The following is a 26,828-nucleotide window of genomic DNA, read 5'->3' on the forward strand; positions in this document are numbered from 1 at the left end:
TTCATTATTTATGTTAGTCTTTTACCTATCTCTAAATGGTATTGTTTGCCTTTATTGTTGTTAATTTTTAGGATTTCTAGTTGGAATATTAATTTACCTTCAGATATAGCATTTGGAAATATTTTATCCAATTCTATTAGTAACTTTTAACTGTTTACATTGTCTTTGGATATACAATATTTTTTTTTATTTTTTAGGGAGTTTGTATACTCTTCTGTTGCCTGTGCCATTGAAATCATATCCAAGAAATCACTGCCAATTTCAATGTTGTGAGGTTTTATGACTCAGATTTTCTCCTAAAAGTTTATAGTCTTAAGATTTATATTTAGGTCTTTTATCTATTTTGAGTTAATATTTGTAAATATGTTAGGTAAGGCTCCAATTTTATTCTTTTCCATGTAATTATTATTTTTCAACAATATTTAGTTAAAAGATTATTATTTCCACCACCAAATGTTCTTGGAAACCTTGTCAAAAATAACTTGACAATATATGGAAGAACTTATCTCTAGGCTTTTATTTAACTCCAATGGTTTATATATCTGCCTCTGGACAGTACTACACTGTTTCAGTTATTGTAGCTTTATATAGTTTGAAATCAGAAAATATACATCTTCTAGCTTTGTTCTTCTTTGAGATTGTTTTGGGTACCTAGAGTTCATATTCCATATCAGGATAGATTTTTTCTGAAAAATAAATAAATAAATGTATGATAGCTTCACCTAAAAAAAAAAAAAGAAAAGAAAAAAAATTCTCTGGTAAGAAAGAAAGCAAAAAGAAATATTGAACTGTTATCTTTTAGTCATCAAAAGCTTGGTATCAGACAAATGAAACTGTTTTGTGAGATTATCATCATTAATATTGGATAAATTATTGGATAAAATTGGATAAAACTAGATGTCAACCACTAAGCCAAGCATGGGAAGGAGGGATGGGGAGGGAACAGGGTGGGGATCGGGTGTGGGCTAACTGGGCGATGTGTGCATGTATGTCTACAAAAGTATTTTCTTTATACCATTATGATGTATGAATACATTGCACCAATAAAAAAAATAAAAAAATAAAAAAAATAAAGTTATTTAAAAAAATAAAAATAAAATAAAAAGCAAAATAATTATTATAAAATACCTAAACTCAAATGTTTTGATAATAAAATTTTGCAAAGAAGCCAGGTATGGTGGCGCCTGCTTGTAATAACAGCATTCAGCGTTCGAGAGGCAAGACCTGAGGACAGCCTCAGCTACTTAGGGAGGCAGTTTGCAACTCAGTGAGACCGTGTTTCAGAAAAATAAAAAGCCAGGCGTGGTGGCGCATACTTATAATCCAGCATTCCGTAGCGAAGCCCTTTGCAACTCAGTGAGTCCTTGTTTCAAAAAATAAAAAAGGCTAAAAAATAGGACCGGGAGTGTAGCTCGGAGCTAGAATGCCCCTGGGTCCCATCCTCAGTATGGCAAAAATAAATAAATAAATAAATAAATAAATAAATAAATAAATAAATAAATTATTGCAAAGAAAAACCTTAAGTGTGAAGAGTCCCAAATAAAATAGAGAAGGCATAGAAACAAACTGTTAAGTAGAATAATTAGCACCCACGTTAAAAATCCACATTTTTAGAAAAGATAAACATTGGCTAATTTCATTCAGAAGCCCTTAGAGAGAATCTATATTGAGAAAAAGGAGCTTCACATCTCTAGATCCTGTTCAACTTGGGAACTGAGAATACTTCAATTCAACTCCCTGTATTTTAGCTACCTGTTTATTCTGATCAACCTTGATGACAGGCTCTTGGAAGACTTAATGAATTAACAATCTGAAAAACTGGAGATAATTGGATGTTTAGTGGTTATCTTGTGTTTTTGCAAGTACAAATGTCCTTTAATCATTCCGTTTTCTATCTGGTGATGCATAAAGTTAACATTTACTCTGAATAGTCTAGGAAAATGGAAACCTTAGGGACTAGAAGCCTAGACTTTAATCATATCCTGGCTGACAGGGTGTGAGTGATACTTTCAAAGCTGGGCAAGTAGGTGGTAATTATGTTCTCATATCTAGAACATGCTTTTTTTCTTCCCTTGCCCCAAATGACCTTGTTAGGCAGTTCTTGACTAAAATCAACAGAGTAGAGAAGCCTGTTCTAATAAATTGTGGTGCTGTAAGAGAAGAAAGTTCTGTGTATAAAAATGAGCACAGTTTTAATTTTTACCTTAGAAACTTATTTTGTTAAAAAAAAAAACCATAAGAATGGCTTGGAAATACTTCTTGATTCCCTAGTGTATAATCATCTTTGTATGAAATATACCCAGAAAACATATTCAAGCAAGGCAACTTTCCAATGGGCAATGAGAATAATATGGCTAGATCAAATCCTTTTATTCTGTATTTTCATAGTACTGTGTTCCTTGGATTGGTTGCGATTTTACAATTGCTTTTGTAATTCAGAATAAAGGCTCTTCCGCTGTGGAGATCACTGTGGAGATTCCTTAGACAACTGGGAATAGATCTACCATATTATCCGGCTATACCACTCCTGGGTATCTTTCCAAAGGGGTTGAAATCAGAGAACTACAGTAACATATGCATACCCATGTTCATAGCAGCACAACTCATAATAGCCAAAATATGAAACCAACCTAGGTCTCCATCAACAGATGAATGGATTTTAAAATTATGGGAAATACACACAATGGAATTCTACTCAGCTATAAAGAAGAACAAAATCATAGCTTTCGGCCAGGCGTGGTGGCACACACTTGTAATCCCCGCGCTTGGGAGGCTGAGACAGGAGGATCACGCAGGTTTGAAGCCAGCCTCAGCTACTTAGTGAGGCTCTCAGCAACTTAGTGAGACCCTGTTTCCAAATAAAATATAAAAATGGGTCTGGGAGTATAGCCTGGAAGTAGAAAGTCTCTGGGTTCAACCCCCAGTACCACCCCCCAAAAAAATTATAGCATTTGCAAGAAGATGGAAAGATCTGGAGAACATTATGTTAAGTGAGATTAGTCAAGCACAGAAAGAGAAGAGGCATATATTTTCTCTAATATGCCAAACTAGAGAGTAGTGGGAATACCAGAGGGACTCCAGATAATGAAGGGGAAATCTCAGCAAAGCTAGAATGGAAGGATAGGAGAGGAAGAAGGCTGAGGCTGATTAATGGAGGAGCTACATCTGAGTATGTGTAAAAGTATAATATAGCATGGTTAACCTGGACACTCAGGGTGGGGGCAGAGGACACCAAGCACAGTCTAAATGTATACCATTTTCAATATGTTCCACATACAAATTTAAAAAAGAATAAAGTCTCTTCTCCTCTACTAGAATGTAAGTTTTAAGGGGAGACATTATGTTTGTTTTGCTAACAATATTTCCAGCATTTAGCATAATGACTGGCACAACGTGGGCCTTAAGTAAATATTTTTAATAGAAAACATTAATGATCAAGTTATATTCTTTCAACCCTATCCACATTTCCTCATCCATACATGGACAACAAAACATCATTAGTTTTGTAAATCATATAGAATCCTATTATTTTATGATCTGTACCTCTCGCAATCTTTACTAAGAGTTCTTCGATTTTTTTTTTGTGGTACTGAAGATGGAACCCAGGGACATTCTACCTCCGAACTACACCCCCAGCCCTATTTTTTATTCTTTATTTTGAAACAGGTTCTCACTGAGTTGCAGAGGGCCTCACTAAGTAGCTGAGGCTGTCTGCGAACTGCGATACTCCTGTCTCAGCCACCGGAATGCTGGGATAACAAGCGTGCCACCATGCCAGGCTACTCAGAGTTTTTATTCCAGTCCTTTATCCACCTCCTCTCTTCTTCCTTTGCTATTTCTCTTTCTCTGTATTCTTATTATCTACCTCAGGTTCATTACTTCTCCTTGGGCTCCTTCCTGAAAGTGTAATGTGATAATGATACCGACGATGATGATTATCATCACCGCAGATGAGGATTGTATATTACATTAGTAAAGTAAGGGTGAGACTGCTAGACCTTAAACATATGTGGTCATGATTCTCCAAATTTGTGAAACTTTATTTTTGCCCCTATTTATTTTCTTGTGGGGTATTGGGGAGGTAGTGGGGATAGAAACCAGGAACATTCTACATTTTTTAGAAGGTTTTTTATTTATTTTTATTAATCTTTAATTAAGTACAAAGACCTCTCCTCTTCAAGTCACCTGGAAGCCATTTATTTCACCCTCTGCTCTGTTTGGCAGCCAGTCTCTTGTCTCTCTCTTCAGCAATGGTGAGGCGGATTCTTTTTCCTCGGGGAAGAGAGATCCATGGTTTGTTGCCTTTGCCAATAACAAAAATGTTGGAGAGCCTAGTAGCAAAGCTATTGCCATTGACATCTTTCACATAAACCACATCAAAAGAGCCAGGATGTTTCTTTCTGTTGGTAATCATGCCTATTCTTCCCAAGTTAGCACCTCCAATCACCATGCACAGGTTACCAGTGTCAAACTTGATGGAATCAGTAACCTTGCCAGTCTCCAAATCAATCTGAATGGTGTCATTCACCTTGATGAGGGGATCAGGATAGTGAATGGTGCGAGCATTGTGAGTCACCAGATAGGGGATTCCTTTTGTGCCCACAAAGATTTTTCTCACTTTGCACAACTTGTATTTGGCCTCCTCAGGTGTAATACGATGGACAGCAAAGCGACCCTTGGTGTCATAGATCAGACGAAAATTCTCTACGGTCTTTGAGATGCTGATAACATCCATAAAACCAGCTGGGTAGGTTATATCTGTTCGGACTTTGCCATCAATCTTAATGAAACGCTGCATGCAAATCTTCTTTACTTCATCACCAGTCAAGACATATTTAAGTCTGTTTCTTAGAAAAATGATGAGAGGAAGGCATTCTCTCAGCTTGTGGGGACCAGTGGATGGACAAGGAGCAAACACACGGGTCAGTTTATCCAGCATCAAATGCTTTGGAGCTGCTACCCGCTTCAGATGCTTCTTGGGACCACGAGCCATAGCTGACCTCACAAGGTCCTTGTGATGCCGAGACACCAAGAATAAACGTGGCGTCGGAGCTCCGCAGTGGTTCCGTCCAACATTCCACTTCTGAACTACATCCCCCAGACTTTTCCATTTTTTGTTTTGAAGTAGGGTCTTGTAAGGTTGCTGAGATTCTCACTAAGTTGCTGAGGCTTTACTCAAACTTGTAATCCTCCTGTCCACCCTCCCAAGTGCTAGAATTAAAAAGGAGTATCGCATCATGCCAAGCTTTCTTGGTAGTTTCTTGACATTTTATATTATTTAATATCTACATCTTTATCTGCATCCCCAGTACCGCAAAAAACGAAAAAAAAAAAGAAATAAAAATAGTAATAATGCTGATATCCTATTGTAGAATTTCAGAAAGAGAAGGCAATTTTAGAGTCATGTCTTTCTTCCTCTCAACTAAGTGCTATGGTGTAGGACGTCAGTCTAACCCAGTTAGGAACTATCTCATTTATTCAAATCCAAACAGCAAATCCTTGCAGAGTGTCTTTGGATTCAGCATTATAGCTCTTTCTTTAGTTTCCAGTATCTGAAGCTGGTTAGGTGGAGAAACAAACTTTTATTATTTCAGCATATAAATTTGGTGTCCATTTGGTTTATTTCCATTTTTGTGTTCTTAAAATCAAGCTTAAGCAGAGCATGGTGGTGCATGCTTGGAATCTCAGCATTTGGGAGGCTGAGACAGGAGGACTGCAGTTTGCAGACAGCCTCAGCTACTTAGTGAGGCCCTTTACAACTCAGTGAGACCCTGTTTCAAAATAAAGAATAAAAAATCGGGCTGGGGGTATAGCTCGGAGGTAGAATGTCCCTGGGTTCCATCCCTAGTACTGAATAATCAAGCTTAAGCATAAAACTTATAAGGGCCAAGATTCCATCTGATTTAAATTCTGTACATACCAAGAACCTGTTGCTAAATGGTAAACTGCCATCAAATTACTGGCTGATAGGTTCTGTTGCATGGTCCTTCTTCTCCATGTAGCATCAACTGTGACCAATCCCATCATTGTATTCAGTTGATGGGTCTTGAATGTCCAGCATGATATTATAGCTTCACTGATATATCTGGCAGCTCAACTGGAAGTATTGAAAGTCAGGGTTTGGATATGGATCTCTCTGTCACCTCTCCAGTAGGGTAGCTGGATATCTCTACACAATGGTTCAGGGCTCTAATAAGGGAGAAGCAGAAGCTGTCATAATATCCAGCATTAGAGTCACACAGCATCACTTTCTGACACATTCTCTTTGTCAAAATAAGTCACAGGGACAGTCAGATTCAAGCAGTTCAGGCACCAAATATTTCATTTCTTGATGAGCAGGTGTCAAAATTTCCTTGCAAAAGGACATGTGGAAAGGAAGGTATCATTGGGACCATCTTTAGAGACAAAATCTACCATACTTGGGTATACCAATACCTAATAGGTTGTTTGAGTAAATTTGAAATTTGTATCCTCATGAAAAAGGAATAAGAGAAATTGCGTAGCCTAACATCTCAACCAGTCAGTAATCCTATACACAACCTCCCTGCCACACTAACGATCTATCAAATCCCAAACACTATGACAGGCACACAGAACTTAAGGAAACAGTTTATTTTTTAACTGTAATTTTCTTTAGCATGATTCAAATAATATCTAAAATTTTAGTTGAAAATGCCTCATATCTTCTACTCAGTAACAGGAACCATTTACTCCTCTTTATTACTTGCAACTTACTTGTTAAAAAAAAACAACTGGCTTACTTAAATTTTCTTGATTCTGTACTTGGCTCATTGCCTCCTTGGGATGTTGTTTAGAATGCTCCTCTATCCTTTGTATTTCCTAAAAATGATAACTGATGCCTAATTGAGCTCAAATTCAGTTTTCTTTCCATTAATATATCATAGGTGATACTGTGTGATTACATAAAATAAAGAAGCAGAAAATACCTGGTTTTCTCTTAATTGTGATTTAAATTTTATTAGTAAGTTTAAATGTTGTCAGTCTAATCTTCCTAATATAAAGTTCTCCAAAGATCTTTGTCTTGTTTGTTTGTTTATTTATTTATTTATTTATTTGTTTATTTATTTATTTATTTTTGTGGGGGGTTTTTGGTGGCACTGGGGTTCCTGGAAGCCCTTCTACCTCCGGGCTACACTCCCAGACCTATTTAATATTTTTATTTGGAAACAGGGTCTCTTAAGCCAGCATAGCTGACTTCAAACTTCCTGTCTCCGCCTCCCAAGCACAGGGATTACAAGCGTGTGCCACCATGCCCAGACTTTGTCTTGTTTTAGCAGTAAAAATGCATTATTTTTATTCAGTATTGCAAATGGATTATTTTTTGAGTCTGTACTATTAGCTGAAATTCTTTTATTAAGAACTTTTGCAAGCTGGGTGTGGTGGTGCATGCATATAATCCTAGCATTTGGGAGGCTGAGATGGAGGATCGTGGTTCGCGGACAGCCTCAGCTACTTAGTGAGGCCCTTTGCAACCTAGTGAGACCCGGTTTCAAAATAAAGAAGAAAAAAATAGGGTTGGGGGTATAGGTCAGAGGTAGAATGCCTCTGAGTTCCATCCCCAGTTCCACACACACACACACAAAGAACTTTTGCTTGACTGATTACACAGTTTGAATGGTAAAGGAAAAAGCAAAAACTTGATTTTCTTTCCTTTTATTTTCTAGTTGTCAGAAAGATGATTTGTGCCCAGCAATCTTTAAAGGTGACCAGTAATTTTTGTTTCAAGGTCATGCATTTTAATGAGCATGCTTTCATCTATTGAAGTCATTATTGGTTAGATATACAAAAGCTCATCTTTGGTCCATAATAGGCCTTTCAGCAATGTCTCCTGAGTCCTCTTGACACAGCCACAGTGGTCTTTGATTATTTCTTTGCTTTCCAGAATGATAAGATGTTCCAAACTAATCTTGAACATTTCTTGCCAGGATGTAGCATCAGCTATTTCTCCAAGGATCCTCGGTTTCTTTTAGTAAGAAAAGGCAGTGAGTTTGTTCTGTGCTCAGTGAAAATTGCTATCTTGTTGAAATTTCTCCAGAAACTTTTCAGTGAATAAAGTTAGAAACTAAATATTAATTATTTTTTATAGTACTTGGGGTGGAACCCAGGGGCTTTTCTACCTCCAGGTACTCCTATTTTTATAATACTTTATTTGGAAATAGGGTCTCACTAAGTAGCTGAGGCTGGCTTCGAACCTGTGCGATCCTCCTGTTTCAGCCTCCCAAGTTCTCTTTTCAGTTACTTGGATATAAGGATTCCTAAAGATACTAACATAATTATGTCAATAAAGTGAGTAAGTTAATGAACGACACACGAACCTAATAAATACATATATTAATTACACAATAGAAGCAACAACATTATTGCTAAGTTCTTTTTAAATTTTTTCATATAAATCTCCTAGGAATGTAAGCTCAAATTACTGCATTTTCAAGTTACTTGAAAAATTTCTTCTGTGACTAAGCCACCAACTTGACATACAGTTAGTCTCATTTGTTTCACTTTGCTTTGGCATTTTAGAGGAATTTGTTTTTCAGGTTATGTTGACCTGAGTTGATTATATATGCCATCTTGATATGGTTATCTTTGTGTGTGTGTGTATGGGATGGAACCCGATCTGAGCCACGCTCCCAGTCCTATTTTTTATTCTTTATTTTGAAACAGGGTCTCAGTGAGTTGCAAAGGGCCTCACTATATAGCTGAGGCTATCACCGGACCACAATCCTTCTGTCTCAGCCTTCTAAATGCTGGAATTACACGTGTGTGCCATCATGCCTGGCTTTATATGGTTTTCTTTTAAAGACTGATTTATTAAGGCATATGCCATATAATTTACAATTCACCCGTTTAAAGTGTACAGTACTGAACCCTGGTATTGCAGAATAAGATGTACGTTAAAATACTTTTTACTATATCCATACAGTTGTCCAACCATCACCCGACAACCTAATTTTAGGTGATTTTTGTTCTTCTAGAAAAACAACTTCATACTTATTAGCAGTAACTGGTCATTTTCTACCACCTCCATGTCCTCAAGCTCTAGGTAATCATTAATCTGTTTTCTTCTCTCTAGATTTGCCCCTTCTGAAAAGTCCATATAAATAAATCATATATGATCTTTTGTGATTGGCTTCCTTTATTTAGTGTAAGGTAGTCAAGATTCATTCATGTTTTATATATCAGTACTTTGTTATTTTTGTTGATACATAATATGACATTGTATGGATATACTACGTTTTATTTATTCATTCACAAATTGATATATATCTTGGTTGTTTCTATTTTTGGTGTACAATTTTTTGTGTGGACATATGTTTTCATTGCCCTTCAATCTAGGAGTAGAATAGGCACATTGCCAAAGTCCATTTCTTTCTTATTAATAAACATAGTATTGATTGATGCTGGGTTTTTTTTTTTTTTTTTTTTGGTACTGGAAGTTGAACCAAGGGGCATTCTACCTCCAAGCTACACTCTCAGTCCTATTTTTTATTCTTTATTTTGAAACAGGATCTCACTAAGTTGTGGAGGGCTTCACTAAGTAGCTGAGGCTTTGCACTAACCCATGATCTTTCTGTCTCAGCTTCCCAAGTACTCGGATAAAAAACACATGCCACCATGCCTGGCTTATTGATGCTATATTTTGCCATTTTATACCAGATCTAGTACTAAAGACTTAACAAGTATCATCTTATGTAATCATTTAGAAAAAAAGTATAAGCCAGGCGTGGTGGTGCATGCTTGTAATCCCTGCGCTTGGGAGGCAGAGACAGGAAGATCGCGCAGGTTTGAAGCCAGCAGCACTGGCTTAAGAGACCCTGTTTCCAAAAATAAAAAATATAAAATAGGTCTGGCAGTGTAGCCTGGAGGTAGAAGGGTTTCCAGGAAGCCCAGTACCACCAAAAAAAAAAAAAAAAAAAAAAGAAAGAAAAAAAGCATAAGGATATTTTTCTGTCCCTTTGTTCTATTAAGTCAATGTTCAAAAAATAAAACTCAAGATTTTACATCACCTATGTCTCCTGTGATTTCTTTCTAGAACTTCACATTTACTTTAACTAAGTTTTTAAAAATATGATTCTAGCTTTCTATACACACTTATATATTTCCCCTTGATTGACCTAAACTATTAAAAAGTGGTAACTAACAGAGAGGAAATGGGAAACCATGTGGAAAAAGCATGTGGCTGAAAGTCAGAGATCTGAATTTAATTCAAGATTGTAATTCTATAGCAGAGTGAATCTGAGCAAATCACTTCTCTGTGCCCAGTTTCTTCTCTGTAAAATGAAGACAAATAGACAATCTAGACTTTGTTCATCTCATAAGGACTAAATTTAAATGACATAAAGTGCCAGGCATGGTGGTGCTCATTTGTAACCCCAGTATTTGGGAGGCCGAGACAGGGGGATAGAAGGCCAGCCTCAGCAACATAGTGGGATTGTTTCAAAATAAAAAATAAACTAAGCCGGGCGTGGTGGCGCACGCTTGTAATCCCCGCGCTTGGGAGGCGGAGACAGGAGGATCGCGCAGGTTCGAAGCCAGCCGTGCTGGCGTAAGAGACCCTGTTTCAAAAATATAAAATAGGTCTGGGAGTGTAGCCCGGAGGAAGGAGGGCTTCCAGGAACCCCAGTACCACCAAAAAAAAAAAAAAAAAAAAAAAAAAAACCTAAGACTGGGTAGCTCAGAGAGAGAATATCTGCTGTGTTCAATCCCTAGCCACACACACACACACACACACACACACACACACACACACACACGATATAAAGTACCTATTAGGGTGTGCTTGGCATGTTCTATGTATCTGACGAATACTGGGTACATTTATTTTTTTTCTTGCCCAATTTCAGTTTAAAAGTAGATGATTTTAAAATTCAGTGAAAAGAGTTTAGTACCTTCATTGAATTCTTGTTCTCTAGGCTATACAACAGTTGCCAACTCAACAGAGATTTGGAACTGAAATGGTGAAGGTTGTGTACGGAGTTGCCTTGACAAACCAGTGTGGGAAATTTGTAAATATCATGCTGTTAGCAATTTGCTTCTGTTCCCTTCTTTCATAACTCTGAATGCTCAAGGAGACAAATAGATAAGAAGATGATGTCCTTAAATTTGGTTATATTTGGTGGGCATGGTGGTGCATGCTTGTAATCACAGGTCTTCCGGAGATTGAGGCATAAAGATTCCAAGTTTTAGGTCAGCCTAGGCAGCTTAGCAAGAACTTGTCTCAAAAATAAAATAAAAAGGACTGTGGATGTAGTTCAGTGGTAAAACACCCCTGGGTTCAATTTCTAATACAAAAAAAGAAACAAAAACAAAACAAAAACTAGTTAAACTTGGCTCATGCAGAATTTCCCCATTAAGTAAATGTAAATATACCCATTTAGCTTCCTCTATTGGGACTTAAAACTCTTCTTGTAAAAAACTAAATTTCTCTAGATTGAATTTCTAATATCATTATAATATGTCTCTGAGTTTAATCATTGAATCTACATCAGTTGGTCATGAACCAGACACATTTCTCTCAAATTATAATCATGTTTTCCAAGTCAAGTACATTCATAAATCTTCCCAGGTGTCCAAAGGTCTGCAAGGTACTCAGAAACTTGTTAAGAACCGGAATGCAAATTTAAGCTTAGCATCACTTTAGATAATAAATTAATTTATTTCATTTAACACTGTACTGCAGAGCTGGCAATAAGCCAAAATATCATTTATAATTCTGACAAAATCATTGTGTTGCATCATATTGCTCTATAGTTGATGTTTCTGTTTGTTAATAGAAAATAATTTTTTTCTGAGCTAAAATTACTCTAAATATTACTCTATTCTATAGCAATAAACTCATTTATTTTCCCTATTGTTTTCCAACTAGTTAATTAATGTTTACCTCTTACAAATACAATGTCTGATGTTAAAGAATAATATTTGGTGAGATAAAAATGCATAGATTTTAGCTTTATTCAAATATAATTTAAATATAATAGATGTACATATCAAAGGTATATAATTTGATACATTTTGACACACAATGAAACTATCAACTCAATAAAAATGACAAACATGTCCATCATTCACAGTAGTTTTCATATGGTTCTTTGTAATCCCTCCTTCCTGCTTTTCTCTATACCTTCCCACTGTTACCTTATCTCCAGGCAATCACTGATATGCTTTCTATCATTACAGATTTGTAATATAAGTATATTATGTAAGCCAAATCCACAGGTACTCTTTTATGTCTGTTTTATTTCACTCAACATAATTATTTTTGAGAAACACTACTGTGGTGTGTATCAAGTTATTTCTTCTATTTTTTTATATTTTTTATTGGTGCATTGTAGTCATAGAACTTAATGGAGTGCAAGATGGTGGAGACATACATGCACACATCTTTCAGTTATCTCTTACCCAGTTCCCACTCTATTCCCTCCTCCTCCCTCCTTCTCATGTTTGGCTTAGTGATTGATAGTGATATGTTTGTTAAAGTAAATCATGTGCATTAGAGAATTTCCCTCTTCCCCCTCCCATACCCTCAGGTTATTTCTTCTATTTTTGAGCCCATGTACAGATATATTAGTTTCTTTATCCACTCACCTGTTGAATATTTAAGATTTTTTTTAATTTGAGTATAAGTATATGAATATGAGTATAAGCATGAAAAGACAAAGATTTATTTGCCCAATCTTTTTTCTTTATAATGTTACAAGCCTTTACAAAGTCATATACTTTTTTCTCTTTCTTTTGTGTAATTAGGAGGAGTGAAGTGGCTGGATCATATCATTCATGGGTGGTGAGTTTTTCAAAGACCTGACCATTTTCCTAAGAGGTTGTACCATTTTAAAATCCCATCAGGGAACTTCTGGGAAGATGGCGACCGAGAAAAGCGGGGCTTAAGAGCCCTGCTAACAACCAATTTCCATTACCACAAAACCAGCGCCTTTCATAGCCAGAAAACACCATCACCAGAAAAACAAAAAAACCACCAGGCTCCAGAGAGAAAGCTGACTGAGAACAGAGCTCAGGGCCACAGAGGAGACACACGCGCCCGAGGACGCGGCAGCAGCGCCATACTGCCGGCGGCAGCGGCGAACTCATCGGACGGCTACAGCAAGCCGAGGTGAGCCGCTGCGGAACAGCCAGGCGGGATCTTTCGGCACAGAGAGGATTTAAAGCTCCCAGTGGCTGAGCTCAGCACACGTTGCAGGGATTCAGAGTGGAAATAAAAACCAGAGAAGAAAAAATACGCCAGCCTCATGGCCGAGGGCGTGGCCGCGGCGCCATATTGCCACCGGCGGCGGCAGCAGCAGTGAATTCGCCGAATCCAGCACAGCTACATCTGCGTACTCAAGAACAGTGAGTCAAATTGTGGGCCACAGAGGAGAAATCCCAGTACTGTACCTCACTGAGGTACTCACTGTACCCAGTGAGGGAGTGGTGGTGGCAGAGATACCACACCATAGGAGAACGTGCAACCTGGCACCCCCCATAGTTTAAAGCAGCCTCTATTGACTCCCTGGGTCAGAGACTCTGTGATAAAACCCAGTAAAGGAGTAGTGAGGTCTGAGATACTACTGACTCGAGATCCAGAACACCTTAAGTGAAGTTATAGTGACCCAAGGGAAGAACCCAGAGAAGGCACAAACATCCGAAATCATGGGAAAGAGGAATAATACTGGAGCAATGAATGCCGCCCACAACCCCACAACATCAGAACCTGATAAAACAGAAAATCAGAGATTTCTAGAAGATCAAATCAGGAAAATAACTGTAGAAATAATAGAGGTGCTTCAAAAAGAACTCAGAGAGAGCCAAAAAGAGATAAAGGATGCAATTAATGAAGTAAAGGCCTCAATTCAAAGCACAAACAACCGATTAGACCACATGGAGAACAGAATCTCGCTCTTAGAAGATGAGCAATCCAAAAATGAACGCATGGTTTCTAATCTCGGAAAAAATATCCGACAGCAGGAATCTGACATTGAAGAAATATGGGCCCATCTTAAGAGAGCTAACCTAAGAATAATTGGAATAGAGGAGGGAAAAGAAAGTGATACCAAAGGGATCAACAATCTCTTCAAGGAAGTAATAGCAGAAAATTTTCCAAACGTAAAGCAAGAGGTTGATACACAGGTCCAGGAAACTTATAAAACTCCCTTTAGACAGGATCGGAGAAGAGGATCCCCACGCCACATAATTGTCAAAATGACCAATGTGGAAGCCAAGCAGAGAATCTTAAAGGCAACAAAAACAAAGGGCCAAGTGACATTCAGAGGCAAACCAATTAGAATCACTCCAGACTTCCCAAACCAAGTCATGAGAGCCAGAAGGGCTTGGAGTAACATATTCCAAACTCTGAAAGAAAACAACTTCCAGCCAAAAATTTCCTATCCAGCAAAACTTTCTATCAAGACTTCCGGGAAGATGGCGACGGAGGAAAGCGGCACTTACAAGTCCCGCTAACAATCCAACTCTACTACCTCAAAACCAGCGCCTTTCAGAGCCAGAAAACACCACAGCAAAGAAATAAAAACGGTAAATACAAGGGACAGAGAAATAGGGCTGGAAAAACAAGTCACCGGAAAAAAACCAGCCCGAAGTGCCGCGCCCGCGCGGCGCGGAGCGGCCGGAGCAGCAGGAGCGGCCAGAGCCGCAGCGCGGATTGGGGGGAGCCGCTGAGCGGAGCGGCCTGAGCAGCCGGAGCAGCCAGAGCCGCGGTGCGGAACGGCCGGAGCGGCCAGAGTGGCCAGACCCGCGGTACAGAGCAGCTGGAGTCGCGGTTCCGAGCAGCTGAGCAGAGCGGCCAGAGCAGCCGAGCGGAGCGGCCAGAACAGCCGGAGCAGTCAGAGCTGCAGCGCGGATTGGCTGGAGCGGCGGCGCGAAGTGGCCGGAGCCGCGGAGTGGAGCGGCCGGAGCAGCCGGAGCAGAGTGCCCAGAACAGCTGAGCGGAGCTGCCAGAGCAGCCGGAGCAGAGCGGCCAGAACAGCCGGAGCAGCCAGAGCCGCGTCGCGGAACGGCCGGAGCGGCCGGAGTGGCCAGACCCACGGTGCAGAGCAGCCAGAGCCGCGGTGCAGAGCGGCCGGAGCAACCGGAGCGGCCAGAACCGTGGTGCGGAGCAGCCAGAGCCGCGGCGCAGAGCGGCCGGAGCGGCGCGGCCTACATCTCCCCTAGCAACACCAGGCTCCAGAGTGGAGGGAGACTCAAAACAGAGCTCAAATCCAGAGAGGAGGTACTCTGGCCTCGCGGCCTAGGATGCAGAAGCAGCGTCTTACTGCTGGCGGCAGCGGCGAGTTCACCGGACGGCCCTAGACCAACCCACTCAACCAGCCACCAGTCGCCTGAGAGGAGGGGTGGACAGCGAGCCGAGGTGAGCAGGTGCTGAACAGCCGGGCGGCAGTCAGCAGTTTTGTTGGTGCAGGGAACATCTAAAGCTCCCAAGGGCTGGGCGCAGCACAACTGGCAAGGACTCAGAGCAGAGATCAAAACCAGAGAAGAAATACGCCGCATCACGGCCGAGGGTGTGGCAGTGGTGCCATATTGCCAGTGGCAGCAGCAGCGAATCGACCGAGTTCACTACAGCTCCATCAGCGCACTCAACAACCGTGAGTCAAATTGCGGCCCGTAGGGGAGAAATCCCAGTACTGCACTCCCAGGGACTTGCGCAGATAGTCTCCCTGGGTCGGAGATTTTAGCAGTGCAGCCCAGTGGGGGAGTGGCAGTGGCAGAGATATCATACCATAGTCACAACTCCCCACTGGAGAACGCCCAACTTGGCACCCCCCACGGTCTAAGCAGCCTTGATTGACTCCCTGGGTCTGAGACTTTGTGATACAACACAGTAAAGGAGTAGTGGTGACTGAGATACCATAGACTAGAGATCCAGAGCATCTTAAGTGAACTTGTAGTGACTCAGGGAAGAACCCAGAGAAGGCACAAACTTCCAAAATCATGGGAAAGAGAAATAACAATGGAGCAGTGAATGCCAACAACACCACAACATCAGAATCTGATAACACAGAAACCCAAAGATCTCTAGAAGATCAAATTAGGAAAATAACTTTAGAAATAATAGAGGACTTTCGAAAAGAATTTAGAGAGAGTCAAAAAGAGATAAAGGATGCAATTAATGAAGTAAAGGCCTCAATTCAAAGTATAAACAACAGATTAGACCACATGGAGAATAGAATCTCACTTCTTGAAGATGATCATTCTAAAAATGAACGCATAGTTTCTAATTTAGAAAAAAAAACCCGACAACAGGAATCTGACATTGAAGAAATATGGGCCCATTTCAAGAGAGCTAACCTAAGAATAATTGGAATAGAGGAGGGAAAAGAAGGTGAAACCAAAGGGATCAACAATCTCTTCAGGGAAGTAATAGCAGAAAATTTTCCAAACATAGAGCAAGAGGTCGATACACAGGTCCAGGAAACTTATAGAACTCCCTTTAGACAGGATCAGAGAAGAGGATCCCCACACCACATAATTGTCAAAATGACTAATGTGGAAGCCAAGGAGAGAATCTTAAAGGCAACAAAAACAAAAGGCCATGTGACATACAGAGGCAAACCAATTAGAATCACTCCAGACTTCCCAAACCAAGTTATGAAAGCCAGAAGGGCTTGGAGTAACATATTCCAAACTCTGAAAGAAAACAACTTCCAGCCAAAAATTTCCTACCCAGCAAAACTATCCATCAAATTAGATGGGGAAATAAGAAGCTTCCATGACAAACAGCAACTGAAGGAATTTATGTCTTCAAAACCAGCGCTAGAGAAAATACTCAAGGAGATTAACTGCAAAGAGGAAATGGGTAATTCACGCCAGAACCAAAGAAACAAGAATTCCCATCCAGCAGACAACTAAGCAAAGAAGAATAAACAGTATCTCAAACAGAAATAAGATCTTAACATGTTGGGAATTAAAAATTATCTCTCTATAATCACACTGAATGTAAACGGCCTCAACTCCCCAATAAAAAGACATAAAGTGGCAAAATGGATTAAAAGCCAGAATCCATCCATCTGCTGCTTACAAGAAACACACCTCACAAGTAAAGATAGGAACAAACTCAAGGTAAAGGGCTGGAGCAAGGTAATCCATGCTAATGGTACTCGAAGACAAGCAGGAGTAGCAACTATGATATCAGACAAGTTAGACTTCAAACCCAAACTTATTAGAAGAGACAAAGAAGGTCACATTTTACTGGTAAAAGGAATAGTCCAGCAAGAGGAAATAACAATAATCAACATCTATGCCCCAAACATAGGGGCAGCTACTTTCATAAATCAAACTCTTTGTGACATGAAGCCACACATAAATCCCAACACAATAATACTGGGAGACTTCAACACACCACTCACAATACTAGACCGATCTTCCAGACAAAGGGTCAGTAAAGATGTCTCAGAACTAAAGAACACCATTAACCAAATGGACCTCTTGGACACATATAGAATATTTCACCCAACTACAGCAGAGTTTACATTTTTCTCAGCGGCTCATGGAACCTTCTCCAAAATAGATCACATCCTGGGACACAAAATGAGCACTAGCAAATTTAAAAAATGCTACATACTTCCCTGTGTCATTTCAGACCATAATGGAATGAAACTAGAAATCAACTATAAGAAGACCCAGAGAAACAACATAAACATGTGGAGACTGAACACCACACTTCTGAATGAAGAATGGGTCATAGAAGATGTAAGAGGTGAAATCAAGAAATTTCTAGAAACAAATGAAAATAAAGAAACAACATATCAAAACCTCTGGGACACTTTGAAGGCAGTATTAAGAGGAAAATTTATAGCACTGAGTGCTCACATAAGAAAAACAGAAAATCTTCAAATAAATAGCCTTATGACACACCTCAAAGCCCTTGAAAAGCAGGAACAATTGAACCCCAAAGCCAGCAGAAGACGGGAAATTATTAAAATTAGAGCAAAAATTAATGAAATAGAGAATAAAAAAACAATACAGAAAATCAACAAAACCAAAAGCTGGTTTCTTGAAAAAATTAACAAGATTGATAAACCACTAGCCAATCTAACTAAAAAAAAGAGAGAATCAACCCAAATTATGAAGATAAGGGATGAAAAAGGAGACATTACTACTGACAGCGTAGAAATCCAGAGGATTATCAGAAACTACTTTAAAAAACTATACTCCAACAAAATGGAAAATCTGGAGGAAATCGACAACTTCCTAGATAAATACAACCTTCCTAAACTGAGTCAAGAAGATATAGAACACTTAAACCAACCAATAACAATCAAAGAGATTGAAATAGCAATAAAGAGCTTACCATCAAAGAAAAGCCCAGGACCAGATGGTTTCCCAAGTGAATTCTATAAAACCTTTATAGGAGAACTAATCCCAATACTACTCAAACTATTTCGGGAAATAGAAAAAACCGGGACTCTCCCAAATACATTCTATGAAGCCAACATCACACTAATACCCAAACCGAATAAAGACAGTTCAAGGAAGGAAAACTACAGGCCTATATCTCTGATGAACTTGGATGCAAAACTATTAAACAAAATACTAGCAACACGCATTCAAAACCACATCAAGAAAATCATTCACCATGACCAGGTAGGGTTCATCCCAGGGATGCAAGGCTGGTTCAATATACGAAAAACAATCCATGTAATTCATCATATAAACAGAATCAAAGACAAAAACCACATGATCATCTCAATAGATGCTGAAAAAGCATTTGATAAAATTCAACATCCATTTATGATAAAAACACTGCAGAGAATTGGAATAGAAGGAACATATCTCAACATTATTAAGGCAATCTACAATAAGCCCACTGCCAACATCATATTAAATGGGGAAAAACTTCAAGAATTTCCCCTAAAAACTGGAACGAGACAAGGATGTCCACTATCACCACTTCTCTTCAATATAGTACTAGAGACTCTAGCCAGAGCAATAAGGCAAGAAAAGGAAATCAAAGGAGTACAAATAGGAAAAGAAGAACTTAAGCTTTCACTATTTGCAGATGACATGATACTATATTTAGAAAACCCAACAAACTCAACCAAAAGGCTTATAGAACTGATCAACAAATTCAGCAAGGTATCTGGATACAAAATCAATCTTAAAAAGTCAGAAGCTTTCCTGTACACCAACCATAAATCCAATGAAAAAGAAATTCAGAAAACACTTCCACTCAGGATCTCCCACAAAAAAGTAAAATACCTAGGAATAAACCTGACCAAGGAAGTAAAAGATCTCTACAAAGAAAATTATAAAACACTGAAAAAAGAAATCGAAGAAGATCTTAGAAGATGGAAAGACCTTCCATGTTCATGGATTGGCAGAATTAATATCATTAAAATGGCCATCCTCCCAAAAGTGATCTACAGATTTAATGCAATGCCCATTAAACTACCAAGATCATTCCTCACAGACATAGAAAAATCAGTCCTTAAATTTATCTGGAATAACAAAAAGCCCAGAATAGCCAAGGTAGTTCTCAGCAACAAAAACCACGCAGGAGGAATCACAATACCTGACTTTAAACTATACTACAAAGCCATTGTAATAAAAACAGCATGGTACTGGCAAAAGAACAGATATATAGACCAATGGAGCAGAATAGAAGACCCAGAAACAAGTCCACACACTTTCAGCCAATTGATTTTTGACAAAGGGGCCAAAAACATACACTGGAAAAAAGATAGCCTCTTCAACAAATGGTGTTGGCAAAACTGGTTAACCATATGCAGAAAATTGGATGTTAATCCCACTGTTTCACCCTGTACAAAAGTCAACTCACGATGGATCAAAGACTTGGAAATTAAACCAGAGACCTTGAAGCTCCTTGAAGAGGGCATAGGTCCAACACTACAACACATAGGCACAGACAAACATTTCCTCAACAAGACCCCAAAGGCACAACAAATTAAAAGGAGAATCAATACATGGGATTGCATGAAACTGAAGAGCTTCTGTTCAGCAAAGGAAACTATCAAGAACCTCAATCGAGAGCCAACAGAATGGGAGAAGATTTTTGCCACCTACACCACTGATAGAGGACTAATATCTAGAATATACAGAGAACTCAAGAAACTCAACACTAAGAAAACAAAGCATCCAATAACAAAATGGGCAAATGAACTAAATAGACACTTCACAAAAGAAGAAATTCAAATGGCCAATAAATGCATGAAAAAATGCTCAACATCACTGGCAATCAGAGAGATGCAAATCAAAACCACCCTGAGATATCACCTAACTCCAACTAGAATGGCCATCATTCAAAACACAAACAACAACAGATGCTGGCGAGGATGTGGAGAAGTGGGAACTCTAAGACATTGTTGGTGGGATTGCAAATTAGTGCAACCACTTTGGAAAACAGTATGGAGAATCCTCAGAAGAATGGGAACAAATCTTCCATTTGATCCAGCAATACCACTGTTGGGTATCTACCCAAAAGAAAAGAAACCAAACTACCAAACTAATGCATGTGTATCTATGTTCATAGCTGCACAATTCACCATAGCCAAACTATGGAACCAGCCAAGATGTCCATCAACAGATGAATGGATTACAAAACTGTGGGATATGTACACAATGGAATTTTACTCAGCCATCAAAAAAAACTCAATTACATCATTTTCAGGGAAATGGATGGAACTGGAGGACATTTTGCTAAGTGAGATTAGTCAGGCACAAAAAATAAGAAATCAGATGCTATCCCTAATATGTGAGAGTTAGGGAGAAATGGGTCATAGGAGGAACTCTTGGAAGAGGATCAGTAACTTTTAACTCTGTTTACATTGTCTTTGGATATACAATATTTTTTTTTTATTTTTTAGGGAGTTTATTTACTCTTTTGTTGCCTGTGCCATTGAAATCATATCCAAGAAATCACTTCCAATTTCAATGTTGTGAGGTTTTATGACCCAGATTTTCTTCTAAAAGCTTATAGTATTAAGATTTATATTTAGGTCTTTTATCTATTTTGAGTTAATATTTGTATATGTGTTAGGTAAGGGTCCAATTTTATTCTTTTTCATTTATTATTATTTTTCAACAATATTTAGTTAAAAGACTAGTATTTCCTCCACCAAAAGTTCATGGAAACCTTGTCAAAAATAACTTGACAATGTATGGAAGAATTTATCTCTAGGCTTTTATTTAGCTCCAATGGTTTATATATCTGCCTTTAGAACAGTACTACACTGTTTCAATTATTGTAGCTTTATATGGTTTGAAATCAGAAAACATACATCTTCTAGCTTTGTTCTCCTTTGAGACTGTTTTGGGTATCTAGAGTCCATATTCCATATCAGGATAGATTTTTTCTGAAAAATAAATAAATAAATGTATGATAGTTTCACCTAAAAAAAAAAAAAAGAAAAAAATATTCTCTGGTAAGAAAGAAAGCAAAAAGAAATATTGAAATGTTATCTTTAAGTCATCAAAAGTTTGGTACCAGACAAATGAAACTGTTATGTGAGATTATCAATGTTAATATTGTATAAATTGTTATAATACTAGATGTCAACCAGTAAGCCAAGCGTGGGAAGGAGGGATGGGGAGGGAATGGGGTGGGGATCGTGGTAGGGGCTAACTGGGCGAGATGTGCATGTATGTCTACAAAAGTATTTTCTTTATACCACTATGATGTATGAATACATTGCACCAATAAAAAATAAATTAAAAAAAAAACTTTCTATCAAATTAGATGGAGAAATAAGAAGCTTCCATGAAAAACAGAAACTGAAGGAATTTATGTCTTCAAAACCAGCGCTAGAGAAAATACTCAAAGAGATTAACTACAAAGAAGAAATAGGTAACACTCACCAGAACCAGAGAAACAAGATTTTCCATCCAACAGACAACTAAGATTGGTTATCTGTGGAGATTCATTATTTATGTTAGTCTTTTACCTATCTCTAAATTGTATTGTTTGCCTTTATTGTTGTTAATTTTTAGGATTTCTAGTTAGAATATTAATATACCTTCAGATATAGCATTTGGAAATATTTTATCCAATTCTATTAGTAACTTTTAACTCTGTTTACATTGTCTTTGGATATACAATATTTTTTTTTATTTTTTAGGGAGTTTGTATATTCTTCTGTTTCCTGTGCCATTGAAATCATATCCAAGAAATCACTGCCAATTTCAATGTTGTGAGGTTTTATGACCCAGATTTTCTTCTAAAAGTTTATAGTCTTAAGATTTATATTTAGGTCTTTTATCTATTTTGAGTTAATACTTGTATATGGGATTAGGTAAGGCTCCAATTTTATTCTTTTCCATGTAATTATTATTTTTCAACAATATTTAGTTAAAAGATTATTATTTCCACCACCAAATGTTCTTGGAAACCTTGTCAAAAATAACTTGACAATATAGGGAAGAATTTAGCTCTAGGCTTGTATTTAACTCCAATGGTTTATATATCTGCCTTTAGAACAGTACTACACTGTTTCAATTATTGTAGCTTTATATGGTTTGAAATCAGAAAATATATATCTGCTAGCTTTGTTCTTTTTCAAGATCGTTTTGGGTATCTAGAATTCATATTCCATATTAGGATAGATTTTTTTTCTGAAAAATGAATATATAAATATATGATAGTTTCACCAAAAAACCAGAAAAAAATATGCTCTGGTAAGAAAGAAAGCAAAAAGAAATATTGAAATGTTATCTTTAAATCATCAAAAGCTTGGCATCAGACAAATGAAACTGTTATGTGAGATTATCATTTTTAATTTTGGATAAATTGCTATAATACTAGATGTCAACCACTAAGCCAAGCATGGGAAGGAGGGATGGGGAGGGAATGGGGTGGGGATCGGGTGGGGGCTGACTGGGCGATGTGTGCATGTATGTCTACAAAAGTTTGTATCCCACTATGATGTATGAATACAGTGCACCAATAAAATAAAAAAAATAAATTTATAAAAAAAAATTAAAATCCCATCAGTAGTGTATCAGAGTTCCACTATATTCATATACTTGCCAAACCTTAGTCTAATCAATATTTAAAAATTTTAGCCATTCTCATAGAATTGTAGGAGTAATTAATTTGCTCTGAATTTCAGTCACCTAATAACTAATCATGTTGAGCATGTAAAGTTTTTATTTACCATCCATGTATCTTCATTATTGCTTCCTCACTGTTGCATCTTTATTTATTTTACTTTTGTTGGCGTATTATAGTCTCACATCATAATGCAGTTCACAGAGATGGTGACATCCATGCACTCAGCACTTGGTGGGCTTTTCCGGCTCCCTCACCATTCCCCCTTCCCGTGCAGGATGTTGAGATTGGCATTGTTGTTCTCACGTATGCACATACTGTTAGTGGAGTTAATTCCTTCATTGATTTCTCTCTCCCCCATCCACCACCTCGCTCACTCCACTGGAGTTTCTCCTCCATTACTGAAGTCCCTTTCTAGCTTCTGCATAGGAGAGAAAACATGATCCTTCACTTTCTGTCACTGGCTAATTTTCTATATTTTGCTTACAAGTCTTTTACAAGGTAGATGCATTTTCAATATTTGCTTCCAGTTTGTGGCTTTTCATTTGTCCAGTATGACTTTTTACTTATTGTGGCACTGGGGATGGAATCTAGGGGCATTCTATGCTAAGTTGCACCACCAACCCTATTTTTAATTTTATTTTTGAAACAGTGTCTCACTAAATTGTGGAGGGCCTCACTAAGACATGAGGCTGATCAGGAAACTGCAATCCTCCTGTCTCAGCCTTCCAAGTACTGGGATTACAAGTGTGTGCCACCATGCCGGGCTCCAATAGTGCCTTTTGAAATGATGGTGCAGAAGTTCTTAATGCTGGTGAAACTCAGTTTTTATGGATTGTGTTTTGCAATTATGTTGAAGAAATCCTTGATCAGCATGAAAAGACAAAGATTTATTTGCCCAATCTTTTTTCTTTTTGGTGGTACTGGGGTGGAACACAGAGGCTTTCTACCTCCAGGCTATCCTCCTAGACCTATTTTATATTTTATTTGGAAACAGGGTCTAAGTAGCTGCAGCTGGCTTTAGAATCTGTGCGATCCTCCTGTCTCAGCCTTCCAAGCACGGGGATTACTAGCGTGCGCTACCATGCCTGGCTTGTTTGCCCAATCTTTTCTTCTAGGTTTACAGTTTTAGATTTTGCATTCCTATTTTAAAGTTAATTTTTGTTTAATTTATGCATGTGGTATGATATATAGACTAAAGTTTCCTTTTCCTCCATTTATAAATTTCAAATTGTCTGGCTTTTTTGTTGATATGACTGTTCTTTCTCTACCAATTACTTTCAAATCATTGTCCAAAATAACTTTCCCAAATGTCTGTGGGTCTATTTATGTCTAAAAATGAGAGAATTGCTTTTAGTCAATCTTTTAGTGAATAAATATTATGGCTTCCTACTACATTATTTTCCCATGTAAACACACCAGTTATTTCAATTGTTATTCTGAGTCATAATAGAACGATGGATATTTTTCTTCTTGGGATTAGGGAAAATTAGATGCAACAATATATTTTTATGTATATATTTTAATGGGTGCATTGTAATCATACATCTTAATGGGGCACAAGATATTAGAGGCATACATGTACACATCACGTAGCCCTTTCCCAATTTTCACCCTATTCCCCCCCCCCTTCCGTCTTCTCATGTTTGGCTTAGTGATTGACTTTGATATGTTTGTGAATGTACAGCATGTATATTAGGAAACTTCCCTCTTTCCCACCTGTCATCCCCTCAGTTATTTCACATTATTTGCTCACAGATGCAGAAATATATTAATGTGGACCTTAATTCTGTCTCATTTTGATATTGTTTTTTAAAATTTTTTGTCCTTATCAATGCAATAACTTTGTGATTGCCTTCTCTATGACGATCTTAACTGGAGCACTGGGTACATCATTTAATGCCAATAGCACAAGCAGAGACATCAAAAAATCCTTTTGTTCACAGGTCATATCTCTTCAGGAAAATATACGTTGATGGGGCAGAAGAGCACACATTTTACTAACCTTTTAATATTTTGTCTACTCTAATGAATGAGCCATGTACATAAACTTTCCATGACGGTAACAGAACGGTTTGTAGACAGAAAAGCAGAAGACAGAAAGGGATGACGAAGATGAAAAGGAAGGTAAAGGCAGGATTTTGCCTAAAGAATGTGTTCCTGAAGCATCAATGATTTCTGATATATACATTTATTCAACCTCTTATGGGATAATTGAAAAATTCTGAGATGACCGTAAGACACCTAACACACTATTCAGAATGTACAAATGTACATGCACACACACCAAATTGAGTTTTAGAAACATTTAGTTTTGACTCACAAGAAATCTAGTAAGAGAAACAAAATCCTAATAATAACATTGAACTTATAGCTAACTCTAGTTTATTAGGCCTTTGTCACACTTTTGTTACTTACTCACATATTATTTTCTTTACACTCAAATTATACTGTTGGGGGTAAGAAACAACTAAAAACCAACAGGTGAAGCAAATTAAAGAATATATTTTTTTACACATTATGTATTATTTTATTTTTCTTGAATGAATTAAGCTTCCATGGACAAAACAAGTATGTACTCACACACGAGGACATTTTCTTAATGCCATTACTAGTTGCAAATATATTCTTCCATAATAATGCACTTTCAAATTTCTTTTAAAAGGCACTACAAGCCTTTTAAAAGCCCTATGACAAAATTTATGAAGGGTGGAACATACAAATATGGTTAATTCTTCCATACTCCCTCCTCTATTAATAAAGTCTCAAGAAATCCTCTTGCTTCAATAAATGAACACAATCTTAGAGGATTTTTATTTGATCAAAATGTAAACAAGAAGCCGGGAGTGGTAGCGTACGCTTGTAATCCCAGCATTTGGGAGGGTGAGACAGGAGGATTGCAGTTTGCAGACAGCCTCAGCTACTTAGTGGAGGTCCTTAGCAACTCAGTGAGAACCTGTTTCAAAATAAAGAATAAAAAACAGGGCTGGGTGCGCAGCTGGGAGGTAGAATGCCCCTGGGCTCTACCCCAGTACCACACATACACAAAATGTAAACAAGAAAATGTATTCCTATTCTTTTGAACAGTTTTAATGAATTTTTGACTTTCCTTCAAAAAACACATAACATATATTGATATGGATTCTTAAATCCATTTAGATCCAGTAGGATCTTCAGGATATAGATAGCCTTCCGATTATAGGAAGTTATACATCAACTCTTTCCTGTGCCATCCATATGTATGGTATTGGCTGTTGTTAGAGTTCCATTCTCAAACTAACTGATCAAATGTGGCTTCCTATGCCGGGCATGGTGGCACAGGCTTGTAATCCCCGTGCATGGGAGGTGGAGACAGGAGTATCGCGCAGGTTCGAAGCCAGCCGCGCTGGCTTAAGAGACCTTGTTTCCAAATAAAAATATAAAAAATAGGCCTGGTAGTGTAGCCCGGAGGCAGAAGGGTTTCCAGGAACCCCAGTACCACTAAATAAATAAATAAATAAATAAATAAATAAATAAATAAGGCTTCCTTATCTATGATTTTCATTATTCAAAGTATTTTTTTGCTCTTAGCACAAAAAGTTGAGATTTTGTGTCTGTATTAAAAAATCCCCACAGTTTTATTTATTTATTTGTTTATTTATTTACTTACTTACTTACTTAGTGGTACTGAGGTTCCTGGAAGCCCTTCTACCTCTGGGCTACACTCCCAGACCTATTTTATGTATATATATTTTTATTTGGAAACAGGGTCTCTTAAGCCAGCGCGGCTGGCTTCGAACCTGCGCGATCCTCCAAGCGCTTG

At 38.0% G+C, this 26,828-nt stretch overlaps 1 protein-coding gene across 1 annotated transcript; it reads right to left on the bottom strand.

The window, feature by feature from the left end:
• Positions 1-4,201: 4,201 nt before the first annotated feature.
• Positions 4,202-4,993, bottom strand: LOC308262559 (small ribosomal subunit protein eS4-like; the record flags this gene model as incomplete). The annotated part of the gene is made up of 1 exon (XM_080695057.1): positions 4,202-4,993. One exon carries the CDS (start codon positions 4,991-4,993, stop codon positions 4,202-4,204), a length of 792 nt encoding a protein of 263 aa, XP_080551183.1.
• Positions 4,994-26,828: the final 21,835 nt, after the last annotated feature.

This window comes from Muscardinus avellanarius, assembly GCF_963383645.1.
Source record: "Muscardinus avellanarius genome assembly, chromosome: 4".
NCBI classification, from domain to species: Eukaryota; Metazoa; Chordata; class Mammalia; order Rodentia; family Gliridae; genus Muscardinus; species Muscardinus avellanarius.